General features: G+C 43.0%; 2 protein-coding genes across 46 annotated transcripts in view; both read right to left on the reverse strand.

Annotated features, from left to right (window-relative positions):
• PTPRD (protein tyrosine phosphatase receptor type D) overlaps window positions 1–25,024 on the reverse strand; it is a 1,647,138-nt gene that overhangs the window by 372,451 nt on the left and 1,249,663 nt on the right. The window lies entirely within an intron of this gene.
• On the reverse strand, window positions 13,847–15,815 carry LOC141987905 (uncharacterized). The gene is made up of 2 exons (XM_074953743.1): window positions 15,329–15,815; window positions 13,847–14,374 (listed from the first exon to the last, which is right to left on the reverse strand). The coding sequence occupies exons 1-2, from the start codon at window positions 15,813–15,815 to the stop codon at window positions 14,163–14,165; spliced, it is 699 nt and encodes a 232-aa protein (XP_074809844.1). The 3' UTR covers window positions 13,847–14,162.

Here is a 25,024-nt window from a genome sequence, read left to right on the forward strand (position 1 = left end):
ATGTTCAGTCTTTTATGTCTACATGGATGCTCCTTTTTTATCCTGGCTTCTCCTTTCTGATGCACTGTTGTCAGCATTTCAAATGAAATTTCCCTGGGACATTTATGCAAAGTAACCATGGCACTGGTGTTTGCCAGAGAGAAGGAGGAGTTAGCAGGAAGCAGAATGGGAAGAGGAGAGGACAATAGGTGGGCTGGAAGAGGGCTAGAAGGGGGCAAAAGAAGGGTATGTGGCTGGGGGCTTAGGAGCCTGCAGGAGTTGTGTGAGACAGAGGGCAGACACCTGGAGGCCAAGCGTCACTGCATGGTAGGCAGTGAGCGGGGACACAATTCTTGTGCTGTAGAGAACTGGATGGACAGCAGCTGTTGGAGCTAGTGCTTCAACTGCTGCTGGAACTGTGCTGTCGCATGGCGATGCCTCATGTAACTGAGCACAGTTCGGCTAAACAGCAGAAGTAAAGACACATATGCTTTTCTCTTAGCACAGTCCTGTCCAGGAACAAGACATCCTCTGCTGAACTGCAGCCACGAGTTGTTTTACTGGCCAGGGTGAAAAGCCAGGGGGAAAGCAGAGTAGCTTGAGCTGCTAATTCTTCTCCTGAGGGGGAATGGGAGGCATAGGGTGAGCCTGCCAGCAGTCCAGGGACATTGACAGGGACATCTGTTGCCCAGGATGGATATTGAGAACCGGGGACTTTCCCAGCCAAACTGAGACTGTCAGCTGGTATGGTGATGGCATGAAAGAGCGTGAGGGAGGATTCCAGAGACAGGAGCAATTTTTGATCTTAGACTGACACAACAAGGTGGTGGAGTTTTTGTTTCTTGGCAACATGTGGAAAGCACATTTGGAAAAATAGGGATTTTTTTTAAATTAGCATCTCTTGTATTGGGAGTATTTGAAGACAAATATGGCAGTAGAGCACAGGGATTTAAATTGGAAAGACTAGCTCCGGGCAGTGGATATTGGGTGGATGTTATTTTATAAACCGCTAAGTCTTTAGAATGTAAAATTGTCTCCTCTGACTTCAGAGAGTGAATTCAGAAAGGAGATGCAATCCGTTGAAGGAATATAACAATTCCACCCTTCCTTCCCCGCCCCCCCCCCTTATAGTGTCAAAGATTCTCTTTGTTTTTAAAGTCAGGAAGCCCTCATGGGGGCTCAGCTTGCTGTGTCGACCAGGAGCTGAAGCAGTGTATATTTTGCAGTCTCCTCCCCAATTAAGATAAGTGGCTATCTTGCCCACTTGCTAAATGGGTGGATGACTTTGTTCAACTTTTATGGAAATGTATTTCCATTGTCTCTCCTTGCTAGGGTGACCACATGTCCTGATTTTATAGGGACAATCCTGATATTCGGGGCTTTGTTTTATGTGTCTATTACTTCCCACCCCCATCCCAATTTTTCACACTTGCTATATGGTCACTTTACTCCTTTCTCAGTTTATAGTGAAGACACATTCAAGTAGGCAGCCCCACATTCCTTTGTCTAGGCTTAAGCCTTACCTGCTAAAAACATTTTAAGAACATTTGTACAATTCTTTATACAGTAATCATACATACATCACACAAGACTCCTTTAAAAAATAGCATGCAGGGTTAGCTCTCCACCAATCAATAGACAATTTTCCATTATGTTCACCAAACTGCAGACCACTCTGAGACTCCTCATTCATCAGTAATTTCCCAAATCCGTACAAGCCTGTCTTAAAAATGGCATGAAAAGTGTTCTTCAAAACTACATTCGAAGTTACTAGACCTCACTCTTATTTTCAAGATGTGATAAAGAAACATTATAACAATTTGCCTACTTAGTCAAACTTCCACATCTCGGAATCAGCTAAGCAAATTCACTTCAAATTTTGGCTAAAATTTCTCTTCTGTCCCCTCCCTTTAGCTGGACTCAGAAAGGATGACGGAGGAGATGGTAGTTTATAATGGAAGCATGCTTAAAAAAATGTAACTGTGGCTAATATAATTATAAACAGATTTTTTAACTGTCTGACACTTTTTGACAAGCAGAATACACCTGAAAGATTTAAGGATCATATTGATACAGACCTTTTAATCTCCACTTAACTGTCTAAATTCCAAGATTTAACACTTATCCATTGTCTTAATTGAAATCAATCATGACATTTCACAAGTATTCATCTTACTTTTGAAATACCAAAAATAAGCCACTGAATTGAAAAAAATAAATAAATCTGTCAAACACTGACAGGCATCATAACATCTTACAGTGAAGGGAGGGAAAAAAACATCATTTAGTCTTCTAAAAGTTTCCTGCCTTGGAAAAATCTCATTTTTTTAATATAAAGCTAAAAACTAACCTTAACATAGTAACATAATTCCCATCACTACAGTTAAGTCTCCTGGCACTTCCATTACACAGTACTGGTTTAGAAGTCTATAAATTAGCTGCAAAAATTAATATCAAGCTGACAACTGGCATACACAAGCTCAACCCAGGAGGTGGTCGATGTTTTCTGAACAAATTTTTGGGAATGGAAAGAGAAAGGTACAAAAGGAAAAACATAACATAGAATCATAGAATATCAGGGTTGGAAGGGACCTCAGGAGGTCATCTAGTCCAACCCCCTGCTCAAAGCAGGACCAATCCCCAATCAAATCATCCCAGCCAGGGCTTTGTCAAGCCTGACCTTAAAAACTTCCAAGGAAGGAGATTCTACCACCTCCCTAGGTAACGCATTCCAGTGTTTCACCACCCTCCTAGTGAAAAAGTTTTTCCTAATATCCAACCTAAACCTTCCCCACTGCAACTTGAGACCATTACTCCTTGTCCTGTCCTCTTCTACCACTGAGAATAGTCTAGAACCATCCTCTCTGGAACCACCTCTCAGGTAGTTGAAAGCAGCTATCAAATCCCCCCTCATTCTTCTCTTCTGCAGACTAAACAATCCCAGTTCCCTCAGCCTCTCCTCATAAGTCATGTGTTCCAGACCCCTAATCATTTTTGTTGCCCTTCGCTGGACTCTCTCCAATTTATCCACATCCTTCTTGTAGTGTGGGGCCCAAAACTGGACACAGTACTCCAGATGAGGCCTCACCAATGTCGAATAGAGGGGAACGATCACGTCCCTCGATCTGCTCGCTATGCCCCTACTTATACATCCCAAAATGCCATTGGCCTTCTTGGCAACAAGAGCACACTGCTGACTCATATCCAGCTTCTCGTCCACTGTCACCCCTAGGTCCTTTTCCGCAGAACTGCTGCCTAGCCATTCGGTCCCTAGTCTGTAGCTGTGCATTGGGTTCTTCCGTCCTAAGTGCAGGACCCTGCACTTATCCTTATTGAACCTCATCAGGTTTCTTTTGGCCCAATCCTCCAATTTGTCTAGGTCCCTCTGTATCCTATCCCTGCCCTCCAGCGTATCTACCACTCCTCCCAGTATAGTATCATCCGCAAATTTGCTGAGAGTGCAATCCACACCATCCTCCAGATCATTTATGAAGATATTGAACAGGACCGACCCCTGGGGCACTCCACTTGACACCGGCTGCCAACTAGACATGGAGCCATTGATCACTACCCTTTGAGCCCGACAATCTAGCCAACTTTCTACCCACCTTATAGTGCATTCATCCAGGTGTGGACTCACCATTAGCATAACATGACTTTCTATCAGCTTGCTGGTGTACATGGTGAGGCTTCTGTATATGCATGCAAAAATATACTGTTATATTGTAAATCCATATCTAATTTGTTGCCTGCCAATACTCGCCAGAACTTTTTTAAACTTTTGAAATTACTGTTTTCCATATGTGGTATTCCATCTCACTTTGTGATTGGAGATTTTAATTATTTTCCCCCCGATTTATTATCTTGCATTTTACAAAGTTATACTTATTTTCTTATTGACTATTGATATTTTCAAGCTCTAGAGAGACAGATATTAGTTCTCTATCATCAGCATTTACTACAGGTGATGTGCACAAGATAGGTAGATTGTACAGAGTCAACACCACATTATTTAGCATTATCCTCTCATTTTATTTCTGTGTTGTTTTAATCCCTGCAAAAAGAACTCATTAATGAAGATACTGAAAACACAGAGTCTATCACCCATCCATGTGTGACAATATATTGGAGCCTCCCTCAATACACTGCTGTTTAATTGTTAACCTTTGTTTATGGTCCATCAACCAATTTTCATTCCATGTGAATACGCCTGAATTCTTTTTCTAATTCAGATTAAATGTTAAAGTAGAGAAGGCCTACTATATTTTAAACTTGCCTATGATACCCTTACACCTATTCTTATGTAAATTACAGTCTTTTGCACACCCACTGAATAACAAATTGGGGCTTTATATTACTTTGCTACTTACACCCAAATTATTAACCTAAAATTGAGATACAATTTACTCTACCATTCATATTACCACTGATTTTGGATCACAGACTTCTGTGGATATTACACCTGCTTAATCCAGGCAGTAGTTGGATGAACCTAGTGGAAAATCTTAAAGTTTTGTGTATGTTCAGAAAATTTTAAAAGGCGGAACACTGAGGAAGATCAGCATTCTCCAAGTGTCACTTAACTGATGAATATGTCTCCAAACAGATACTACTTACTACAATAAGAAAAGGAGTACTTGTGGCACCTTAGAGACTAACCAATTTATTTGATCATAAGCTTTCGTGAGCTACAGCTACAGCTACTCACGGATGAAGTGAGCTGTAGCTCACGAAAGCTTATGCTCAAATAAATTGGTTAGTCTCTAAGGTGCCACAAGTACTCCTTTTCTTTTTGCAAATACAGACTGACACGGCTGCTACTCTGAAACCTGTACTTACTACAATGAGGTCCTATTATGTCAGTCACTGTCATATAATTCCTTTAACTGTTCAGGGCAGGCCAAAACTGGGCAGTGATCTTCCTAATTGTTTCATATACCCTGGTGTTCGCTAAGATTGCCTGGAATCTTTATGTTGCTTCCCCAACCCACCAAACTGCTTCAGCAGAAACACTTTTATTCACACACTAGTAATTTTACGTCTGTTATAAAGAAATGTAATTCTTGAGCAACATACTACAGACAGGTTTCAGAGTAGCAGCCATGTTAGTCTGTATTCGCAAAAAGAAAAGGAGTACTTGTGGCACTTTAGAGACTAACAAATTTATTTGAGCATAAGCTTTCGTGAGCTACAGCTCACTTCATCGGATGCATTCAGTGGAAAATACAGTGGGGAGATTTATATACACAGAGAACATTAAACAATGGGTGTTACCATACACACTCTAACAAGAGAGTGATCACTTAAGGTGAGTTATTACCAGAAGGAGAGCGGGGGGGGGGGAAACCTTTTGCAGTGATAATCAAAGTGGGCCATTTCCAGCAGTTGACAAGAACATCTGAGGAACAGTGGGGCGTGGGAGTGGGGATGGGGATAAACATGGGGAAATAGTTTTACTTTGTGTAATGACCCATCCACTCCCAGTCTCTATTCAAGCCTAATTTAATTGTATCCAGTTTGCAAATTAATTCCAATTCAGCAGTCTCTCGGAGTCTGTTTTTGAAGTTTTTTTGTGGAAGTATTGCCACTTTTAGGTCTGTAATCGAGTGACCAGAGAGATTGAAGTGTTCTCCAACTGGTTTTTGAATGTTATAATTCTTGACGTCTGATTTGTGTCCATTTATTCTTTTACGTATAGACTGTCCAGTTTGACCAATGTACATGGCAGAGGCGCATTGCTGGCACATGATGGCATATATCACATTGGTAGATGTGCAGGTGAACGAGCCTCTGATGGTGTGGCTGATGTGATTAGGCCCTGTGATGGTGTCCCCTGAATAGATATGTGCACACAGTTGGCAAGGGGCTTTGTTGCAAGGATAGGTTCCTGGGTTAGTGGTTCTGTTGTGTGGTGTGTGGTTGCTGGTGAGTATTTGCTTCAGGTTGGGGGGCTGTCTGTAAGCAAGGACTGGCCTGTCTTCCAAGATCTGTGAGAGTGATGGGTCGTCCTTCAGGATAGGTTGTAGATCCTTGATGATGCGTTGGAGAGGTTTTAGTGATGGCTAGTGGTGTTCTGTTATTTTCTTTGTTGGGCCTGTCCTGTAGTAGGTGACTTCTGGGTACTCTTCTGGCTCTGTCAATTTGTTTCTTCACTTCAGCAGGTGGGTATTGTAGTTGTAAGAATGCTTGATAGAGATTTTGTAGGTGTTTGCCTCTGTCTGAGGGGGTTGGAGCAAATTCGGTTGTATCGTAGAGCTTGACTGTAGACAATGGATCGTGTGGTGTGGTCTGGATGAAAGCTGGAGGCATGTAGGTAGGAATAGCGGTCAGTAGGTTTCCAGTATAGGGTGGTGTTTATGTGGCCATCGCTTATTAGCACCATAGTGTCCAGGAAGTGGATCTCTTGTGTGGACTGGTCCAGGCTGAGGTTGATGGTGGGATGGAAATTGTTGAAATCATGGTGGAATTCCTCAAGGGCTTCTTTTCCATGGGTCCAGATGATGAAGATGTCATCAATGTAGCGCAAGCAGAGTAGGGGCATTAGGGGACGAGAGCTGAGGAAGCGTTGTTCTAAGTCAGCCAAAAAAAGGTTGACATACTGTGGGGCCATGCGGGTACCCATAGCAGTGCAGCTGATTTGAAGGTATACATTGTCCCCAAATGTGAAATAGTTATGGGTGAGGACAAAGTCATAAGGTTCAGCCACCAGGTTTGCCGTGACACTATCCGGGATAGTGTTCCTGATGGCTTGTAGTCCATCTTTGTGTGGAATGTTGGTGTAGAGGGCTTCTACATCCATAGTGGCCAGGATGGTGTTTTCAGGAAGATCACCAATGGATTGTAGTTTCCTCAGGAAGTCAGTGGTGTCTCGAAGATAGCTGGGAGTGCTGGTAGCATAGGGCCTGAGGAGGGAGTCTACATAGCCAGACAATCCTGCTGTCAGGGTGCCAATGCCTGAGATGATGGGGCACCCAGGATTTCCAGGTTTATGGATCTTGGGTAGCAGATAGAATACCCCAGGTCGGGGTTCCAAGGGTGTGTCTGTGCGGATTTGTTCTTGTGCTTTTTCAGGGAGTTTCTTGAGCAAATGCTGTAGTTTCTTTTGGTAGCCCTCAGTGGGATCAGAGGGTAATGGCTTGTAGAAAGTAGTGTTGGAGAGCTGCCTAGCAGCCTCTTGTTCATATTCCGACCTATTCATGATGACTACAGCACCTCCTTTGTCAGCCTTTTTGATTATGATGTCAGAGTTGTTTCTGAGGCTGTGGATGGCATTGTGTTCTGCACAGCTGAGGTTGTAGGGCAAGTGATGCTGCTTTTCCACAATTTCAGCCCGCGCACGTTGGCGGAAGCACTCTGTAGAAGTCCAGTCTGTTGTTTCGACCTTCAGGAGGAGTCCACCCAGAATCCTTCTTTTTGTAGTCTTGGTAGGAAGCCCTCTGTGTGTTAGTATGTTGTTCAGAGGTGTGTTGGAAATATTCCTTGAGTCGGAGGCGTCGAAAATAGGATTCTAGGTCACCACAGAACTGCATCATCTGATTAGTGGTCAGTCAGTACTATGTCTCTGTCAATGGCCAGCAACAGATGCTTCATAGAAAGATGCAAGAAACCCATATTGGATGACTGTGGAATAATCTACCGAAATGGAAGGTTTTTTTCTAACTTCTGTCAGTGGTTGGCCTATGCACTGAAAAAAAAAGGGTAAATTCTCCTCTCCAAGTAAAATACATCTTTCTAAATTATATGAAATGAATTTAGAGTTAATATTATAAAAAAGTTAAGTGGGAGGTAATGTTAGCGAATTTTTAACGTGGTACTGTAAGCTAATTACCATTATGTGTATTGCCATGGATGAGTGATACCCTACTGGAAGCCTTACAACTGGATATCTCAGTGGTAGATCTAGCTATCAGTAGCAGGAAGTTTACGTCAGGTACTTTAGTAAATATGTCCACCCTAGGAATCTTATCAGGATGACTGAACTATGTAATTCAAATTTACTTTGAAAGTCATGATAAAATAACTGTTTGACAAGTCTTGGCTTACACAACCCCTTGAATTCTCCATTGTTTCCATGACTGAGTCACTGCGTTTAGAACAATCAGCATACCATTTTCATTTCCCATGATTTTCCTGTCCTGAACTTCATATGCATTCCAAGGCCCTCACTTTGTAGAGCAGTGTGAAAGAATGGTTTCATTCTTGTTCCATTTCTGACTGAAAAGAAAACTTTTTTGAAAACTGATAATACAAGTGCTTTACTTGAGGCATTTTAATGTCAATTTTAACAACTACAATATAAAATTACTGTCACAATACTATATAGCAATTTTCATAAAATCAAGTGAAAAATTTCCTAGGGTTGAACTGTAAAAAGCATCTACATTATTTTTAAAGTATAAAAGCAAAATTTAAAGCTGTTCCCCCCCCCGAAAATAGAAAGAGCACTCCATATTAAAACTAATTTCCAGCACCACACTTTTGTCTCCAATGTTCAGAGAAATAGCACTGTAAACAAAGAGCTGCGTTTGACATACTGTGGATGATATCAAGACTGAAAGTTGAAGACAGATGATCTTGAAAAAGATATGAACTATTTAAAAATGGTAAGATTTTATTTTTGGATTTTACAGTACTTGTTATTGCTTGTTATCAGCAATAACTGCTATAATCTCCTTGCAGTCAAGGTTCAGTATCACAATGTTCTAGTTACCCAAAAAAACAATGAAAAGGATTTCTATTTAGAGCTTGTCTACACTTGAGAGTTTACCAAAATAGCTATTCCAGAATAGTTATTTCAGTATTAGACCTGAGTGTCCACCAAAATTACTCCAGAACATTTACTATTCCAGAAAATTTCTTCTGGTAAATTTCTAAGTGAAGAGAAACTGTTAGAGTCAAATTGCTCTATGAGTATTGTATCAATGTGCCTCATCTTGAAACAGAACTTCAATGCTTTTGTCTCAGGAGTGTGAATGTTTAATAAAAAAAAAAAGTAAGTGCTATTTCATAAAGAAAATCCCACAGACAAACTCAGTGAGAAATGTAGATGGAACAGTATTCTCCTTGTAATTGGATTGCCAGCATCCTTACTTTAAGGCCTTGTCTAGACTAGGATTTGGCCTGGTCTTCAACTCCACCAGTTTAACACATGTTAAGAGCACTGTTTTGTCTGCATTAGGCTGTTAAAATGTGTTAGCTAGCAACATGTTAGCTAACACTTCTAAATGCTAGTCTACTCAAGACGTAAAACAGTTCTCGAGTTGTTGCATGATGCCAACTGATGGCATATCCATTAGGAACCAACTTTGGGAACAAAGGTGTGAGAACTTGCATACTGTGCAGAATAAGAGCACCAAAATTGGGGGAAGGAGTAAATTTACTACAAAATGAGCATTTGCTATTAATGTTTCTGCTTGTCTGTTCTTTTTACTATCTCCTGTTGTTGCTTCCACTGTGCTTCCAGGATGGAATGAGGAGTGTGCCTTGCAAGCTACACTGAGCTATCTCAACACAGAGGGGATGAGCAAAGTCATAAGAACATAAGAACGGCCATATTGGGTCAGACCAAAGGTCCATCTAGCCCAGTATCCTGTCTTCCAACAGTGGCCAGTGCCAGGTGCCCCAGAGGGAATGAACAGGTAATCATCAAGTGATCCATCCCCTGTCACTCATTCCCAGCTTCTGGCAAACAGAGGCTAGGGACACCATCCCTGCCCATCCTGGCTAATAGCCATTGATGGATCTATCCTCCATGAACTTATCTAGTTCTTTTGTTAACTCTGTTATAGTCTTCAACTTCACAGCATCCTCCGACAAAGAGTTCCACAGGTTGATTGTATGTTGTGTGAAAAAATGCTTTGTTTTGTTTGTTTTAAACCTGCTGCCTAGTAATTTCATTTGGTGATCCCTACTTCTTGTGTTATGAAAAGGAGTAAGTAACACTTCCTTATTTACTTTCTCCACACCAGTTATGACTTCATAGACCTCAATCATATCCCCCCTTGGTTGTCTCAGAAGAGAGAACAAAACCCAGGCTGCCAAGGACGAATGAAAGGAATTAAGACAAACTTGTCACAGTTCAAAGTAACTGCACCTGTATTCCCCCTACATGGTCCACCAAGGGCACCCCCTTAAACGTTTTTGGCTCCCAGCCCTCTCCTCTTTTTGGGCAGAGACCTCCTGACAGGGATTTTTCCAGGTTGCACAATTCCCTGCCTATACTGTGATATTCCAGCAAGTCAGTCTGCCTAACCAAGGCCAGTGTCTGCGCTTTGCTTTCTCTTTGAAGGCTAGGAACAGTGTAACTGCTAGCAGTTACAAGTTATCACACAGCTCTTTATAAGCAAGCACATTTATTCTTAAAGTGAAAGCATTACAGAGGAAAGATATTAAAAACAATAATTGTTTCTATATCCATCAGTCTTATGGGGCCACAGTAGGTCAAGTCCTTCTAACCTTTCCACAAGGATTGCTCCTTCCTTCCCCCCACCGGACAGAAGGTCCTGTGTATTTGTTGGATCCAAAAGAGGGCCCTGAGTCAATTTAAACTCAGGCTATTTACTCAAAAGTCCTTTCTTTGTTAGTCTCCAGAGGATCCAATTTGAAATAGTATATATGAGCCACTCCATGTGCTGGTACTTCTCTGGAGGTGTTACAACCTGAATGAATTTGCATAATCAACTTCCACTGTTCCTAGTTCCTGGAGGAGCTGTGCTTACTCTCCCCCATGTAATTACACTCAATTCCTGGCCCACAATCATATATAAACTGCATTCAATACAACTGACCCCAAAGATACTTAAAATTCATTATGTAAAGTCTCCCGGTAATATGCAAGAAATTGCCATATCTATCACAAAACTGACTAATTCAGCAGGAGAGCTGCCAGGTTTTTTTTCTTCATCTTCTTCTGGGTGGGCGTGGCGGGGAAGGGGAAGGAATTTGTAGTAATTTGATAAAAATCACTAGGAAATAATGTGGGGACAACATTTGTAGAGGATATTTAATGCTACCATACAAGTACAGTACAGTACAACACCGACAGCCCCCTTAAATTTTTAAAACTAGACTTCCGAGAGACCAGTTACAGATATTTTATATGTACCTCCTTTCCTCTAGCTCAGTGCTTACCCTGACACCTCATCATTACAGATGTCAGAAAGAGATAATAGAATACCATATTCCTTTGTTTAAAAAGGAGTATTTGAAATATATTCCATTGTTCAAAAAAACACACAGTGTTTTTGAAACACACGTGTTTTTGGTAGTTACTGCTCTGCTGGGGGCTCAATTAATTCAGAAAGTGACAGAAAAACAACAGCAGTACTATACGGTCATAGAAATAGCTGAAATTTTTTTTCTCCTTACAAATAATTTGATGTTACTAATGTCTTAGTGGAAAAATACAAGGTTCTCTTTTAATCTAACCTCCATCTGCACAATGAAAACTAGAACAAAGTGGCCATTGAGAAACATGATGAACCTGCACAGTCCCCTTTCTGAACGAGGAGAGCTAGATTTACTATTTTGTTTTCCTAGCAATTGAACAAACTGCTACAATACATCTTTTTCTAGGGAGAGAATTGTCAAACTCTAAACCTAAAGGGACACTATCAACTCAAAAATCACACTTGTCTGAGGTTTTTCTTAGCTATCGTTGTTATAAGTAACACCTGAGATTACTATAAATGAAAGAGATTAGAGGAAAACATAGCTTTCTTTTTCCACCCAGTTTATTTACTTTATTCATACAGGGGCAGCCAGTTTCACTTCTGAGTTGATGGCCAGTGTCATACCATAATCTCATACAATAGCACATTTGGTATTGTGCATGTCTCTGAGGGTATTCTTGTGCATTTTCTTCCCCAGACTTTCCAACAGTGTGTTTGATTGTCACATTGAAAAAGTGAGTTGCTACTGCTAGGGGTTTGCAGCAGCCTTGGAGAAGGGCAGAGACGTGGCTAGTGGTGTTCCCTCCCCCATCTGAATTGCTGTGGGAGCGGAATAGGAGCAGCTCAGAACCCCTTCATAGAGCCAGAGAAGGGAAGGAGGACATTGTTCTCCCAGGGCTTGTCTACACTACAAAATTTATATAATTTAACCTTGAGTCCCTGAATTAATGAAGTCGATTATGCATGGTCACACCATGCTCATTATCTCGATGGAGTGCGTCCTCACCAGCAGTGCCTGCACTGATGTACAAATCAGTGCACAATGGGTAGCTATCCCAAAGTGCAAATTGCCCCAGCGTGTTTTGGGAAGTTTGTGCAATGCCTCATGGGACTAAAACATTGTCACAGGGAGAATGGGAACATTGTGTCGGCATCCCATGATGCACTGTGCTTCCTCCCTCACATCAACAGCAAACAACCCAGTGGTTTTCGCGCCTTAAAACCACTGCGCGTATGCCATAACCCTAGAAGCATGGAGCCTGCTCAGCTGTGCACTCTTGCTGTGAGCATCTCAAACACCTCACGCCTTCTCCTGCAGTATTTCCAGAGCCTAAGTAGGATCCGCTACACAGAACATAGCTATGTCCTGCAAACAGCCCTGCTGCAAGCCATTGAAAAAAACAATTCACAGTTGCTGATGGCACTCACAAAGCAGCTGCACTCTGTTGAGCACCATTTCTGGTCCCGTGAAACAAACACTGTCTGGTGGGACCGCATCATTTTGCAGGTATGGGATGACGAGCAGTGGCTGCAGAACTTTCGAATGCGGAAGACCACCTTCCAGTAACTTTGTACAGAGCTTTCCCCTGGTCTTCAGTTCAGCAACACAAAAATGAGAGCTGCTCTGACAGTGGAGAAGCAAGTGGTGATCGCCATTTGGAAGCTTGCAACACCAGACAGTTACCGGTCAGTGGGGAACCAATTTGGAGCAGGTAAATCAACCACGGGAGCTGCTGTGCTCCAAGTGTGCAGGGCCATTAATCGATTTCTGCTACCAAGGAAATGTGCAGGACAGTTTTGCCGTGATGGGATTCCCATGGGGCGATAGGATATGGGATGGGATATGTGGTGGGGCGATAGATGGCATATCCCCATCTTGGCACCAGACCACCTTGCCAAAGAGTACATTAACTGAAAGGGATACTTTCCAATGGTGTTGCAAGTGCTGGTGGATCACAAGTGGCATTTCACAGACATCAGTGTAGGATGGTTGGGAATGGTTCATAACACGCACATCTTTAGGAACTTGGGTCTGTTCAAAAATCTGCAATCCGGGACTTTCTTTCCAGATCACAAAATGAACATTGATGATGTTGAGATGCCTATAGTTACCCTGGGGGACCCAGCCTACCTCTTGCTCCCATGGCTCATGAAACTATACATTGGCCGTCTGGACAGCAGTAAGGAACGGTTCCGCTATAGGCTCAGCAAGTGCAGAATAGTGGTTGAATGTGCCTTCGGTCATTTGAAAGGGCCCTGGAGAAGTCTACTAACAAGGGTGGACCTTAGTGAGGAGAACAGCCCCATGTTTATAACTGCCTGTTGTGTGCTCCATAATATCTGTGGAAAAAAGGGGGGAAATTTTCCACATGGGTGGGCAGTTGAGGCAGATCGCATGGCAGCCATTTTTGAGCAGCCAGACACCAGGGCAATAAGAAGAGCACAGCAAGGGGCCTACGTATCCGCGAGGCTTTGAAAAGCCATTTCAATAATGAGTCACAGTAATGTGAGCTGCTTGTCTGCATTATGCTTTCCCAAACATTCACCTGGCTTGTATCACTGTCCCTGTAAAGCCAACCCCTGACCCAAGCCCACTGCTTCTACTCAATAAAGAACATTTATTTCTCAAATCCATTTACTTTATTTAACAAACGTAAGTACAGAGGGAGAATAGAAAGAAAATGTAATCTTGGGGGAAAGGGGTTATAAAGTTGGAATGGGAGAAACATTTTCAGCTGTGTAACGTAACACCGCGTTCCAGACCATGAAAGGTCTGTGAATGGACGCCTTCTGTTCCTTGTACCCCGCCCCCTCCCCCGAGTTAAGCTAAAGGGATAATGGACTTTTCGCCCACACCTCATGGACCGCTTGGGGAAGGGTGATTCTGCACCAGGCGATGCTGGCTGGCTGTCCACCAGGGTATGCCGAGGGACTCTACCCTCCTGCTTCTGTTGCTACAGTTCAACCAGACGCCTCAACATATCTGCTTGTTCCCTCATAATCGGAAGCATCTCATCCTGTGCCGCACACTCTCATTCCACTCTCCATGTCCACGTCTAACTCCTCAGACTGTGAAATCCTCCACGCTCTCAGCTCTGTGTCAGTTGTCCCGAAGGCATTCATTACCTCGGTGAACATGTCCTCCCATGTTCTATTTCGCCTCCTTCTAATCACCGAAAGTCTGCTTTCAGGTGTTGATGACCTGCCGAAGGACACGCTTCCAGCTGCCAGTCAGGGGAAAAAATAAAGGAGCCATTGTATATGAATAAAATGTTTCCATAGCAAGGCCATTTTCATTTAAAAAAACCCCTTATTACACTAGGTGCAAGCCATAACAATCAGAATCCATAACCGTTCACTGTGCCTCCTTGGTGCTCCAGCCATGGTGAGTAGACCTCCATGGTGAGTAGACCACACTTTTAATGAAGTTTAAGGCAGGCTCATGTCAGGAGCACAGGTAGCTAGTCGAACAATGGCCCTTCCCCATAGCACCAGGGGAAGCTATTTACGAACGGGGCGAAGGCGAACGTTTTCACTCCCAAATTGCAGAATCTCTCATGTGTGGCCCCAGTCCCTTATCAGCCATTTAAACTACTTGCTGACCCATGCTGAGCACAATAAAGGCACATTAGCAGCCGCATGGTTCGGTGTTCCAGAACGTGGGTGGGTGTGGTGGGTCTACATGCCCTTTTTTTCTGTGTAAGAGCACTTTTAATGAGAACTTCATCTGTTTCCCCTAGCTGACCCTATGTGATATCAGTCTCCTGAGGTTAACAGAGGCGGAAAGGAAGGAGATGCTGCAAGCGTCTGGGTATAGACCTGGTCTTTATGCTGCTACGCTGTGTACTGCAATGATGCCAGCAGAATTAATTCAGGAGTTGCGTGGGAAAGTGTCCTACCATGGTGGAAGAAATAGACTACCCTGCCCAGAAACCTTCTGCAAAGGTTTGCACAGCACCTCCATGAAAGTTTCCTAGAGATATCCATGGAGGATTCTTGGGCTATCCCAGTCCACATAAACAGTCTCTTCTGGGGGCCACTCTCTGCATGGCTGGAGCGGCCTATTGTAAGCAGAGAACAACAGCAGCTCGCTTTTTCTTCACAGTAAACATGCAATACCACTGAATGTGTGTGCCCGCTGAAGTTTAACTAGACTTTCATTTTCACTGTATACTCACCAGATGTGCCTTCCCTGGCATCACGGTCGGCCACCGTGTTGTCCTGTGACCCACAGGGCTCCAGAGTTAAAAATATTTCCTGGCTCTTGGGGAGAATGGATCCACCGCTCGCCTGTCTCCCATTATCCTTCTCCTCCTCTTTCTCATCCAACATATAATCCTCCTTGTTGTCCCTAGACTCACACACCTGTGAGGTGTCCATGTTCCTTGTGGGGGTGCTGGTAGGTTCACCCCCAAGAATAGCACGCAGCTTGTTGTCGAACTGACATGTGTGGGGTTCAGCACCAGAACAACTGTTCAATTCCCTTGCCTTCTGGTACACTTGGCGAAGTTCTTTTATTTTCACACAGCACTGCTGTGTGTCCCTCATGTAGCCCTTCTCCCGCAGTCCACGAGTGATTTTTGCATAGATGTCAGCACTTCTTCTGCTGGATCGGAGCTCTGCCTGCACAGACTTTTCTCCCCACACAGCTATGAGATCCCCCATCTCCTGTGCAGACCAGGCTGGAGCACATTTGGGGCGTGTAGTCTCCATGATCAGCTGTGCTCAAACTGGCATGCTCCCAATGCTGATCAAACAAGAAATGGGAATTCAAAAGTTCCCAGGGTTTTAGCAGGGGAGGGCATGTTTCCTGTGTACCTGGCTGCAGTGCAGCAGAGTTGAGAATGATCTCCAGAGCGGTCGCAGATAAGCATTGTGGGATGCCACCTGGAGGCCATTAAGTCGAAAAACACAATGCTGCATCTGCACTACCTCGCCGGGGGGTTATGAAAATCGAACTAAGTGCTATGCCTCTTGCAGAGGGGAATTACAGAAGTCGACATCAGAGGTGACTTAGGTCGACGTAAAGGACCCAGTAGTGTAGACACACACATTAACAGGTCGACTTAAAGCAGCTTCCTTCGACTTAATTCTGTAGCATAGACCAGGCCCCACACGCTGAACCGCCATACAAAGCTGGGAAGGGTACCTTTCCCTCACCCCATTGTATCATGCACAGAGCTGGAAGAGAGACATAGGGAGTAGCAAGATCAGGCCAGTTTTCTCCCCTTCTCACCCCCTTGGCCTTGCAACAGAACCTAGTGAAAGATGAATAGGAAAGAGGTGGGGTGCAACAAAGCCAAAGTAGAATTGCCCACTGGACCCTTCCCTGGGGCAGGGGACAAATAAAACAAAGTTCTTCCCCCTTAAACACCTTCAAAGGACTAAGGGGAAGGAACAGGGCTGGAGACCCTCCAACACCCCCTTGCCAGACCAGGGCAGAAGCCTCTTTCACTCTTAGAACCCTCATTGGGAATAGGGAGAACACCAGAGCTAGCAGGAGGGAAAGAAGAGGGATCCCCATTCCTGTCCACTCCATTGATTTCTCCACAAGGCCTTGCAACACTGAAACCAATAGGAGAAGGAATTATGGGACTCCCTTTGCACTCCTCAGGCCCCTGTGTTGGGTAATGGTAAAGAAGAGCAAAGAGGGCAAGTGCACCCACCTACCCCCACACAGGACTCCTTCACAGGACAAGTGAGTGACCAGCTGTAGTGTGGGTCCTTCTCCAATTGTCTGTGATTCTGAGAAACCCTCACATGGGGCAGCAACAGAGGTAGGCCCTTCCAAAGGCTAGGGAAAGAAGAGTAATAGCAGCTGCAGGCAGCAATGCAGGCAGTCTCACCCCCATTACCTTAGCCCAAAGAAGAGGATTAGCAGCACATCAGGTAGTCATCCCTCCAACTCCTCCACTAAGCCAGGAGGAGGAGCACTGGGGCTAAAGGCAGAACGGTCAGACACTGCTTCCTGGAGACATGTGGGCATAGAACAGGGCTCAGTGATTCTGAGTCTGTTCAGTGTTGCTCCCGACCTGGTCCACAAATGCCCCTGGGGCTTCTTGTTAGTTGCACACAGGATCAGAAGAGAAATAAACGCAACTAAACAAGGAGGGGAAATGCCTCTCCCCCCAAAAAAGACCTGAAGGTGAACTGATAGGGTAGTACAGTTCCCATAAAATGCTTTTATTTCATTTTGATGGAACTGCAGAAATGTAAGCTATATGCAGTGTAGGAACTTAAAGATATCAGCAAATCCTTCCCCGAACAACTCCAAGACAAGTTCTGTAAACTCATCCCCCATGAACCCACCTCAGGGATCTTCTACATGCTTCCCAAGATACACAACCCCATCATATCTGGCCACAGCACTCTTACTGAAGTAATATCAGGACTCATAGAAACCATCCTCAAACCACTTGCCACCCAAAGGGCCAGCTTACTCCAGGACACAACTGACTTCCTCCACAAACTCCACAGCAATAACAACCTCCCTCAGAACACCAGGGATGTCACTTCCCCATACACCAACATACCTCACCATGACAGCATAGCTGCTTGCCTCAAATATTTACAAGACAATGGACAACACTCAGATATCTACCCCAAACACATCGCCAAACTCATCCGTTTCATCCTCAGCCATGACAATTTTACATTCAACAACAAACACTTTGTCTAAACCATGAGAACAGCCATCGGTACTAGGATGGCTCCCCAATATGCCAACCTCTTCGTGGGCCACCTTGAAGAATAAATTCTGGACAAATTCACCACAAAACCAATGATAAACCTCAGATACATAGATGATGTTTTCATCTTCTGGACTTAAGCTGCCTCAGAGATTTCTGCTTCAACTTAACAACCACCACCCATCTGTTAAACTCTCTCTAGAACACTTCCACACTAGCATCAACTTCCTAGACACCACAATCAGATTCAGCAACGGAACTCTACAGACAACCATACACAAGAAATCCACGGATCACCACACCTTCCTTGATAGATACAATAACCACCTAAAAGACTCCAAAAAATCTGTTATCTACAGCTAGGAACTCAGATACCACAGAATATGCTCCATGGAGAAAGTCTGGAATAGACACCTTACCAAACTTAAAACTACTTTTATCAAACAAAAACACTCCATGAAAGAAGTAGATTGTATCATGGTATGGGGCACCCAAATACTCCATGAGAACCTGCTTCCACAGAAATAAAACCCTTTCTAACTGCACCCCCCCTAGTTGTCACCTGCCACCCCATGCTGGAACCCATACGGGATATCTTCAAACAACTACAATCCATACTCGATGAGGACACCATCATGAAAGAAATCTTTCTTGAATCCCCACTTCTGGCCTTCAAACAACACTCCAACCTCATCATGAGAAACAATCTTTTTGAATCCCCACTTCTGGCCTTCAAACAACACTCCAACCTCCCCATAGACCAGGATACACCAACTCAAAGCAGCACCAGAACCTGCCAGAACAACAGCTGCAAAACCAGCAGAGGTACCCCCACTCCTACAATGATCAATACCCCCCCACAACACACCTTTCAAGACCCAGGGGTCCTACACATACCTATCATGACATGTGACGTACCCCCTCCAGTGCACTAAATGCCCCAATAACAACTATGTGGGTGAAACAAGACAATCACTAAGCTTTCGAATGAATTCACACAGCAAAGTGATAAAAGACAAAAACTCCATCACCTGTGGATGAGGACTTTTCACAGTCACCACTCTCTATCTCACCTACCAGTCCTCATCCACAAAGGAAACCTGCTCAACACTTTCAAAAGATGAGCCAGGGAGCTTAAATTCATAACTCTGCTAGATGCTAAAAATCATGGACTGAACAGACACATTCAATTTGTGGCATATTACAACAATCTGTAACAAACAAACCTCAAAAACAACGAGGAGTTTGGTGGCACCTTAAAGACTAACAGATTTATTTGGACATAAGCTTTCGTGGGTAAAAAATTTGGACGTAAGCTTTTGTGGGTAAAAAACCCGTGGGTTTTTACCCATGAAAGCTTATGCCCAAATAAATCTGTTACTCTTTAAGGTGCCACCGGACTCCTCATTGTCTTTGTGGATACAGATTAACATGGCTACCCCTCTGATACAAACCTCTTTTTGTCCTATGACTGCAGAGGTGTTAACAGGCCACTATATCACTCTACTTTTAGCCCAGCAGAAGAGTCTGTCCTATCTCGGGGCCTCTCTTTCTGCCCCACCACCCCCCATGAACATGATACAGTTCTGCGGTGAACTGGAATCCTACTTTCGCCGTCTCCGACTCAAGGAATATTTCCACCACACCACTGAACAGCACACTAACCCACAGAAACCTTCCTACTAACACTTCAAGATGAAGAATTCTGCATGGACTCCTCCGGATGGTCGAAACAACAGACTGGACTTCTACATAGAGTGCTTCTGCCCATGTGCACGAGCTGAAATTTGGAAAAGCAGCATCACTTGCCCCATAACCTCAGCCATGCAGAACCCAAAGCCATCCACAGCCTCAGAAACAACTCTGACTTTATAATAAAAAAGGCTGATAAACGAGGTGCTGTAGTCATCATGAATAGGTTGGAGTATGAACGAGAGGCTGCTAGGCAACTCTCTGACACCATAGTCTACAGGCCATTACCCTCTGATCCCACTGAGAAGTACCAAAAGAAACTGCACCATCTGCTCAAGAAACTCCCTGAAGAAGCACTGGAACAAATCTACACAGACACACTCCTAGAGCCCCGACCAGGGGTATTCTATCTGCTACCCAAGATCCATGAACCTGGGAATCCTAGACGCCCCATCTTCTCAGGCATTGGCACCCTGACAGCAGGTTTGTCTGGCTATGTAGACTCCCTCCTCAGGCCCTATGCTACCAGCACTCCCTGCTATCTTTGAGACACCACTGACTTCCTGAGGAAACTACACTCTATTGGTGATCCTCCAGAAAACACCATCCTAGCCACTATGGATGTAGAAGCTCTTTACACCAACATTCCACAAAAAGATGGACTACAAGCCATCAGGAACAATATCCCCGATAATGTCATGGCAAACCTGGTGGCTGAGCTTTGTGACTTTGTCCTCACCCACCATTTCAGATTTGGGAACGATTTATACCTTCAAGTCAGCGGCACTGCTATGGGTACCCGCATGGCCACACAGTATGCCAACATTTTTATGGCTGACTTAGAACGATGCTTCCTCAGTTCTCGTCCCCTAATGCCCCTACTCTACTTGCGCTACATTGATGACATCATCATCTGGACCCATGGAAAAGAAGCCCTTGAGGAATTCCACCTGGATTTCAACAATTTCCACCCCACCATCAACCTCAGCTTGGACCAGTCCACACAAGAGATTCACTTCCTGGACATTACAGTACAAATAAGCGATGGTCACATAAACACCACCCTATACCAGAAACCTACTGACCGCTATACCTACATTCCTCCAGCTTTTATCCAGACCACATCACATGATCCATTGTCTACAACCAAGCCCTCTGATACAACCGCATTTGCTCCAATCCCTCAGACACAGACAAACACCTACAGGCTCTCTATCAGGAGTTCTTAAAACTACAATACCCACCTGGGGAAGTGAGGAAACAGATTGACAGAGCCAGAAGCGTACCCAGAAGTCACCTACTACAGGACAGGCTCAACAAAGAAAGTAACAGAACGCCACTAGCCATCACCTTCAGCCCCCAACTAAAGCCTCTCCAGCGCATCATCCAGGATCTACAGCCTATCCGGAAGGATGATCCCTCACTCTCACAGACCTTGGGAGACAGGCCAGTCCTTGCTTACAGACAGCCCCCCAACCTGAAGCAATTACTCACCATCAACTACACAACAGAAACACTAACCCAGGAACCAATCCCTGCAACAAACCCTGTTGCCAACTTTGTCCTCATATCTATTCAAGGAACACTTTCATAGAACCCAACCACATCAGCCACACCATCAAGGGCTCGTTCACCTGCACATCTACCAATGTGATATATACCATCATGTGCCACAATGCCCCTCTGCCATGTACGCTAGCCAACCCGGACAGTCTCTACACAAAAAAATAAATGGACACAAATCAGACATCAAGAATTGTAACATTTAAATACCAGTAGGAGAGCATGTCAATCTCCCTGGACGCTCAATAACAGACTTAAAAGTCGCAATTCTTCAACAAAAAAACTTCAGAAAAAGACTTTAGCGAAAAACTGCAGAACTGGAATTAATTTGCAAACTTGACACCATCAAATTAGGCTTGAATAAAGACAGAGTGGCTGGGTCACTACAAAAAATAATTTTGTATGATAATTCTGTTGATACTCACACCTTCTTGTCAACTGTTGGGAATGGGCCACATCCACTTTGATTGAATTGGCCTCATTAGCACTACAAAAAGGAATTTTCCCTCTGTTGATATCACCCCTTCTTGTCAACTGTTGGGAATGGGCCACATCCACCCTAACTGAATTGGCCTCGTTAGCACTGACCCCCCCTCTTCCCCGCTTGGTAAGGCAACTCCCATCTTTTCATGTGTTGTGATATTTATACTGCTTACTGTATTTTCCACTCCATGCATCTGATGAAGTGGGTTATATCCCATGAAAGCTTATGCCCAATAAATTTGTTAGTCTCTAAGGTGCCACAAAGACTCCTCGTTGTTTCTAACTTGAATGGTTTCTTAGAATATGCGCTAACTACTTATGATAAACAATCTGTTTCACCTTGAATTTAGATGTGATGCTCAGAGTACCTTTCCCAGACCTGACGAAGAGCTCTGTAGAGCTCGAAATCTTGTCTCTCTCACCAACAGAAGTTAGTCCAATGAAAGATATTACCTCACCCACCTAAACTGACAGTGTATTTAGTAATGTTAACTACAGGACTAAGTGGAGCCAAATTCCTTCATTCAGAATAAGAATGTATATTTTATTGTTCGTAATTTAGAAAGAATTTAAATAAAATGTGCGTGAATAGTACTTGCATTGGTTTGTATGTATATAATCACACACACACTTTTAAAGTCTGTGCACATTAACTGCTTGAAACTCAAAAATCTCAGTCTTAACTGTATAGGGAGAGGGACTAAGTGGAAGGGGAACAACATTTATAGAGTCACATATACAGGGATTTTTTCTTCAGATTAGACAGTCAAAGCTCACTAAAAACAAGACACACACTTCTAAGAGCATCTAGCTAACATTCATTAATTCAGTAACATTTACCAAGGGGCCGTTCAGATCAAATTAAAACTGACTTAAACCTTCAGCCAAAACTTGAACCCACATATTCAGATGACCAAAATGTTACATTAACTTTTTGAATTCCCCTCCTTTATCCCCCTTGTTTCTGCATGGTCTTGCTCCAGCAGGCCTGAGAAGAGGAAGCAATTAAGTAGCAAAGAGTTGGTCTCACTGTGGGGACAATGAAGTACCAAGCACGCTCAGTTTTCATTGAAGTCACTGGGAAATGTGGGCACTCACCACTTGGCAGGAGCAGACCTTATATCTATAGCCAGAATGGAATCAGGCAGCAGAGGGTACCTCAGATCAAAGTCTCTTCTCATAAAAGCTTGAATATATGAACTGATCATTTTTAGGATCACCCACTACTGCTAAAAATCTATCCACTTTCTACATTCATTAGTCATAGCATATTTCCCTTTCAGTGTATCACAACTCCACTTTGGAGTAAAAGTAAATATTTTATTTAAAAGCAAAAGTAGTAAAGGAAAATTAAGCTAAAGAAACATGCAAGGTTTTAGAATGTTGTTAGTTAACTAAACTAAATATTTTAAATTGGTCAGGTTAGAAACTGCATTTCCCCCATAAAAAAAACATAAGCTATACTGCCCAATTCAGTTTTACCCCTATTGATCATAAAGGGAAATGTTTAAAACACATGTACCAAAAATATTATTTTGTTTAATACAATTACCCAACCACTCATTACTCTTGAATGTCATCTCAGACCCTCCAAGATACAATCATGGCTAGTATACATATGGTTGGGTTTAGTTTCAGGAATTTCAGTTTCCCTTAGAGAAGCAAATTCTCAATGATGTAATGATTCCATTTCTAGTTTGATACTGATATTTTAGCTACATGTCCTATAGCCTTCTGATATTAAAAATATATTTTTCCTGTTTTTAAATCTTTTAAATATAGATCTAAACATACAATTTTTTTCTCTTTCTTCTAGTGGCAAACAACAATAATGAGAATAAATAGTTTAGTGCATAATAATAGTAGATGATATGTTAAGGCTATCGACCCCTCCAAGATGTGGTTAACTTAATTTATCCCTCTTTGGCTGGCTGCCCTGGTTCCCTGAAATTCTGTCTGGTAATGCCCGTTAACTACAGGGACACCTTCCAGAAAGGGTAGCGGATCAACTGTCAGTTTCTCTGTCATAGAACTCAGCTGGCCTATGGCTGATTTGTGGATTTTTTTTTAAGGAATTGTGGAAACATGATGAAATTTTTTTCTTATTTTGAAAGCAATCAGGACACATTTGCTATCCAATACCATCACAGTAAAATATTAATGAGCAACGACACAACAATATGGTATAAGTCAGTGTGCAAAAATCAAAGAAACTAAACACGTGATAAGCATCTTCTTTAAAGGGCCTCTGCAGATTTCCACTCTTGGGATGTGCCTGACCTCTGCAGAAACCATCTGCAATAATTCTGGTTACAGGTGAATAATCTTTATTTTTGCATCACTTTTCTACCCATCACGACCATTCCTTAGTGTCTAGCCTAGATTAATCAACAATAACTGCTACAAAAGTTCATCCTAATCCTAAAGCACAACTTTACAACCCTTAATCTGCATGCTGATGCTGCATGCTAATAAAAGATACTTATTAACAAAGCAACCTCCTGCCACAACAATGCCTAAGAGCCTACTGCCACATTTTGTTTTAAGTATTAAAGAAATGTGAGAGGAACACAATAATTTTGAAAAACTAATCTCAAAGCACTATTAAGATCCTTATTAAAGTGCTTTTATAGTACAGCCTGTCTGAAAGTAAATCCTACATTAGTCCTCAATGGAGTATATTCCCTTCTCTCATAAGCTTTATAAAAGAGAAGAACAGTGCAGCGGTCCTTTTGCCAATTGTTGTTATCTGATTGGTAAAGAACAAGCAATATAAACACACACAAAATTTCACTTCGGCTCCACCAGAAGTACAGTACTCTGGCATCTTACACAGAAAAGCAATGCCAGATTCCAAAATCTGTTGTTCACTGAGCATAGATTTTGTCTTTTAAAATAGGTGGTGCTTTAAAACAGCAGAAATGTCTAGTGCTTGAGCTACTTCCCAGTTAATTATTTGCTGGCTAAAGTCTTAAAATGTCCTTGGCTTCACCTTAGACACAACTATCCCAGCTGGTCATTAACAGTCTGGAAACGACCCAAATACTGTAATCTCAACTGTCAGTACTCTACAAACATGTATGTTTTGTGCATGCTTGTTTTTTCATGTATTTCAATTTCATGGAGCTATATTTAGAAAACAGAGCCTTAATAATTTTTTTCCATTTCCATGTTTTAAGAGCTGCTGTCTCAATGTAATTCAGTGCACTTGGAGTCCACAATGAGTTTAGTAACAGCCTTAACAAGAACTGAATGTATTCTCACTAAAATAGTGTCCGATTCTGATCTCACACCACTTTTACTCTCTTGTAACTCTGTCTAATTCACCAGAGTTGCCCCTTTGTGTTTTCATAGTTGTAAGGGAGATCAGAATCCACTTTAAAATGGGGGTGGGGGTGGGGGGGGTGGAGAGTTCATGAATGCTGATGTTTTAATAGTCCTAAGAAA

Source organism: Natator depressus, chromosome 5, assembly GCF_965152275.1.
Source record: "Natator depressus isolate rNatDep1 chromosome 5, rNatDep2.hap1, whole genome shotgun sequence".
Lineage (NCBI taxonomy): Eukaryota > Metazoa > Chordata > Testudines > Cheloniidae > Natator > Natator depressus.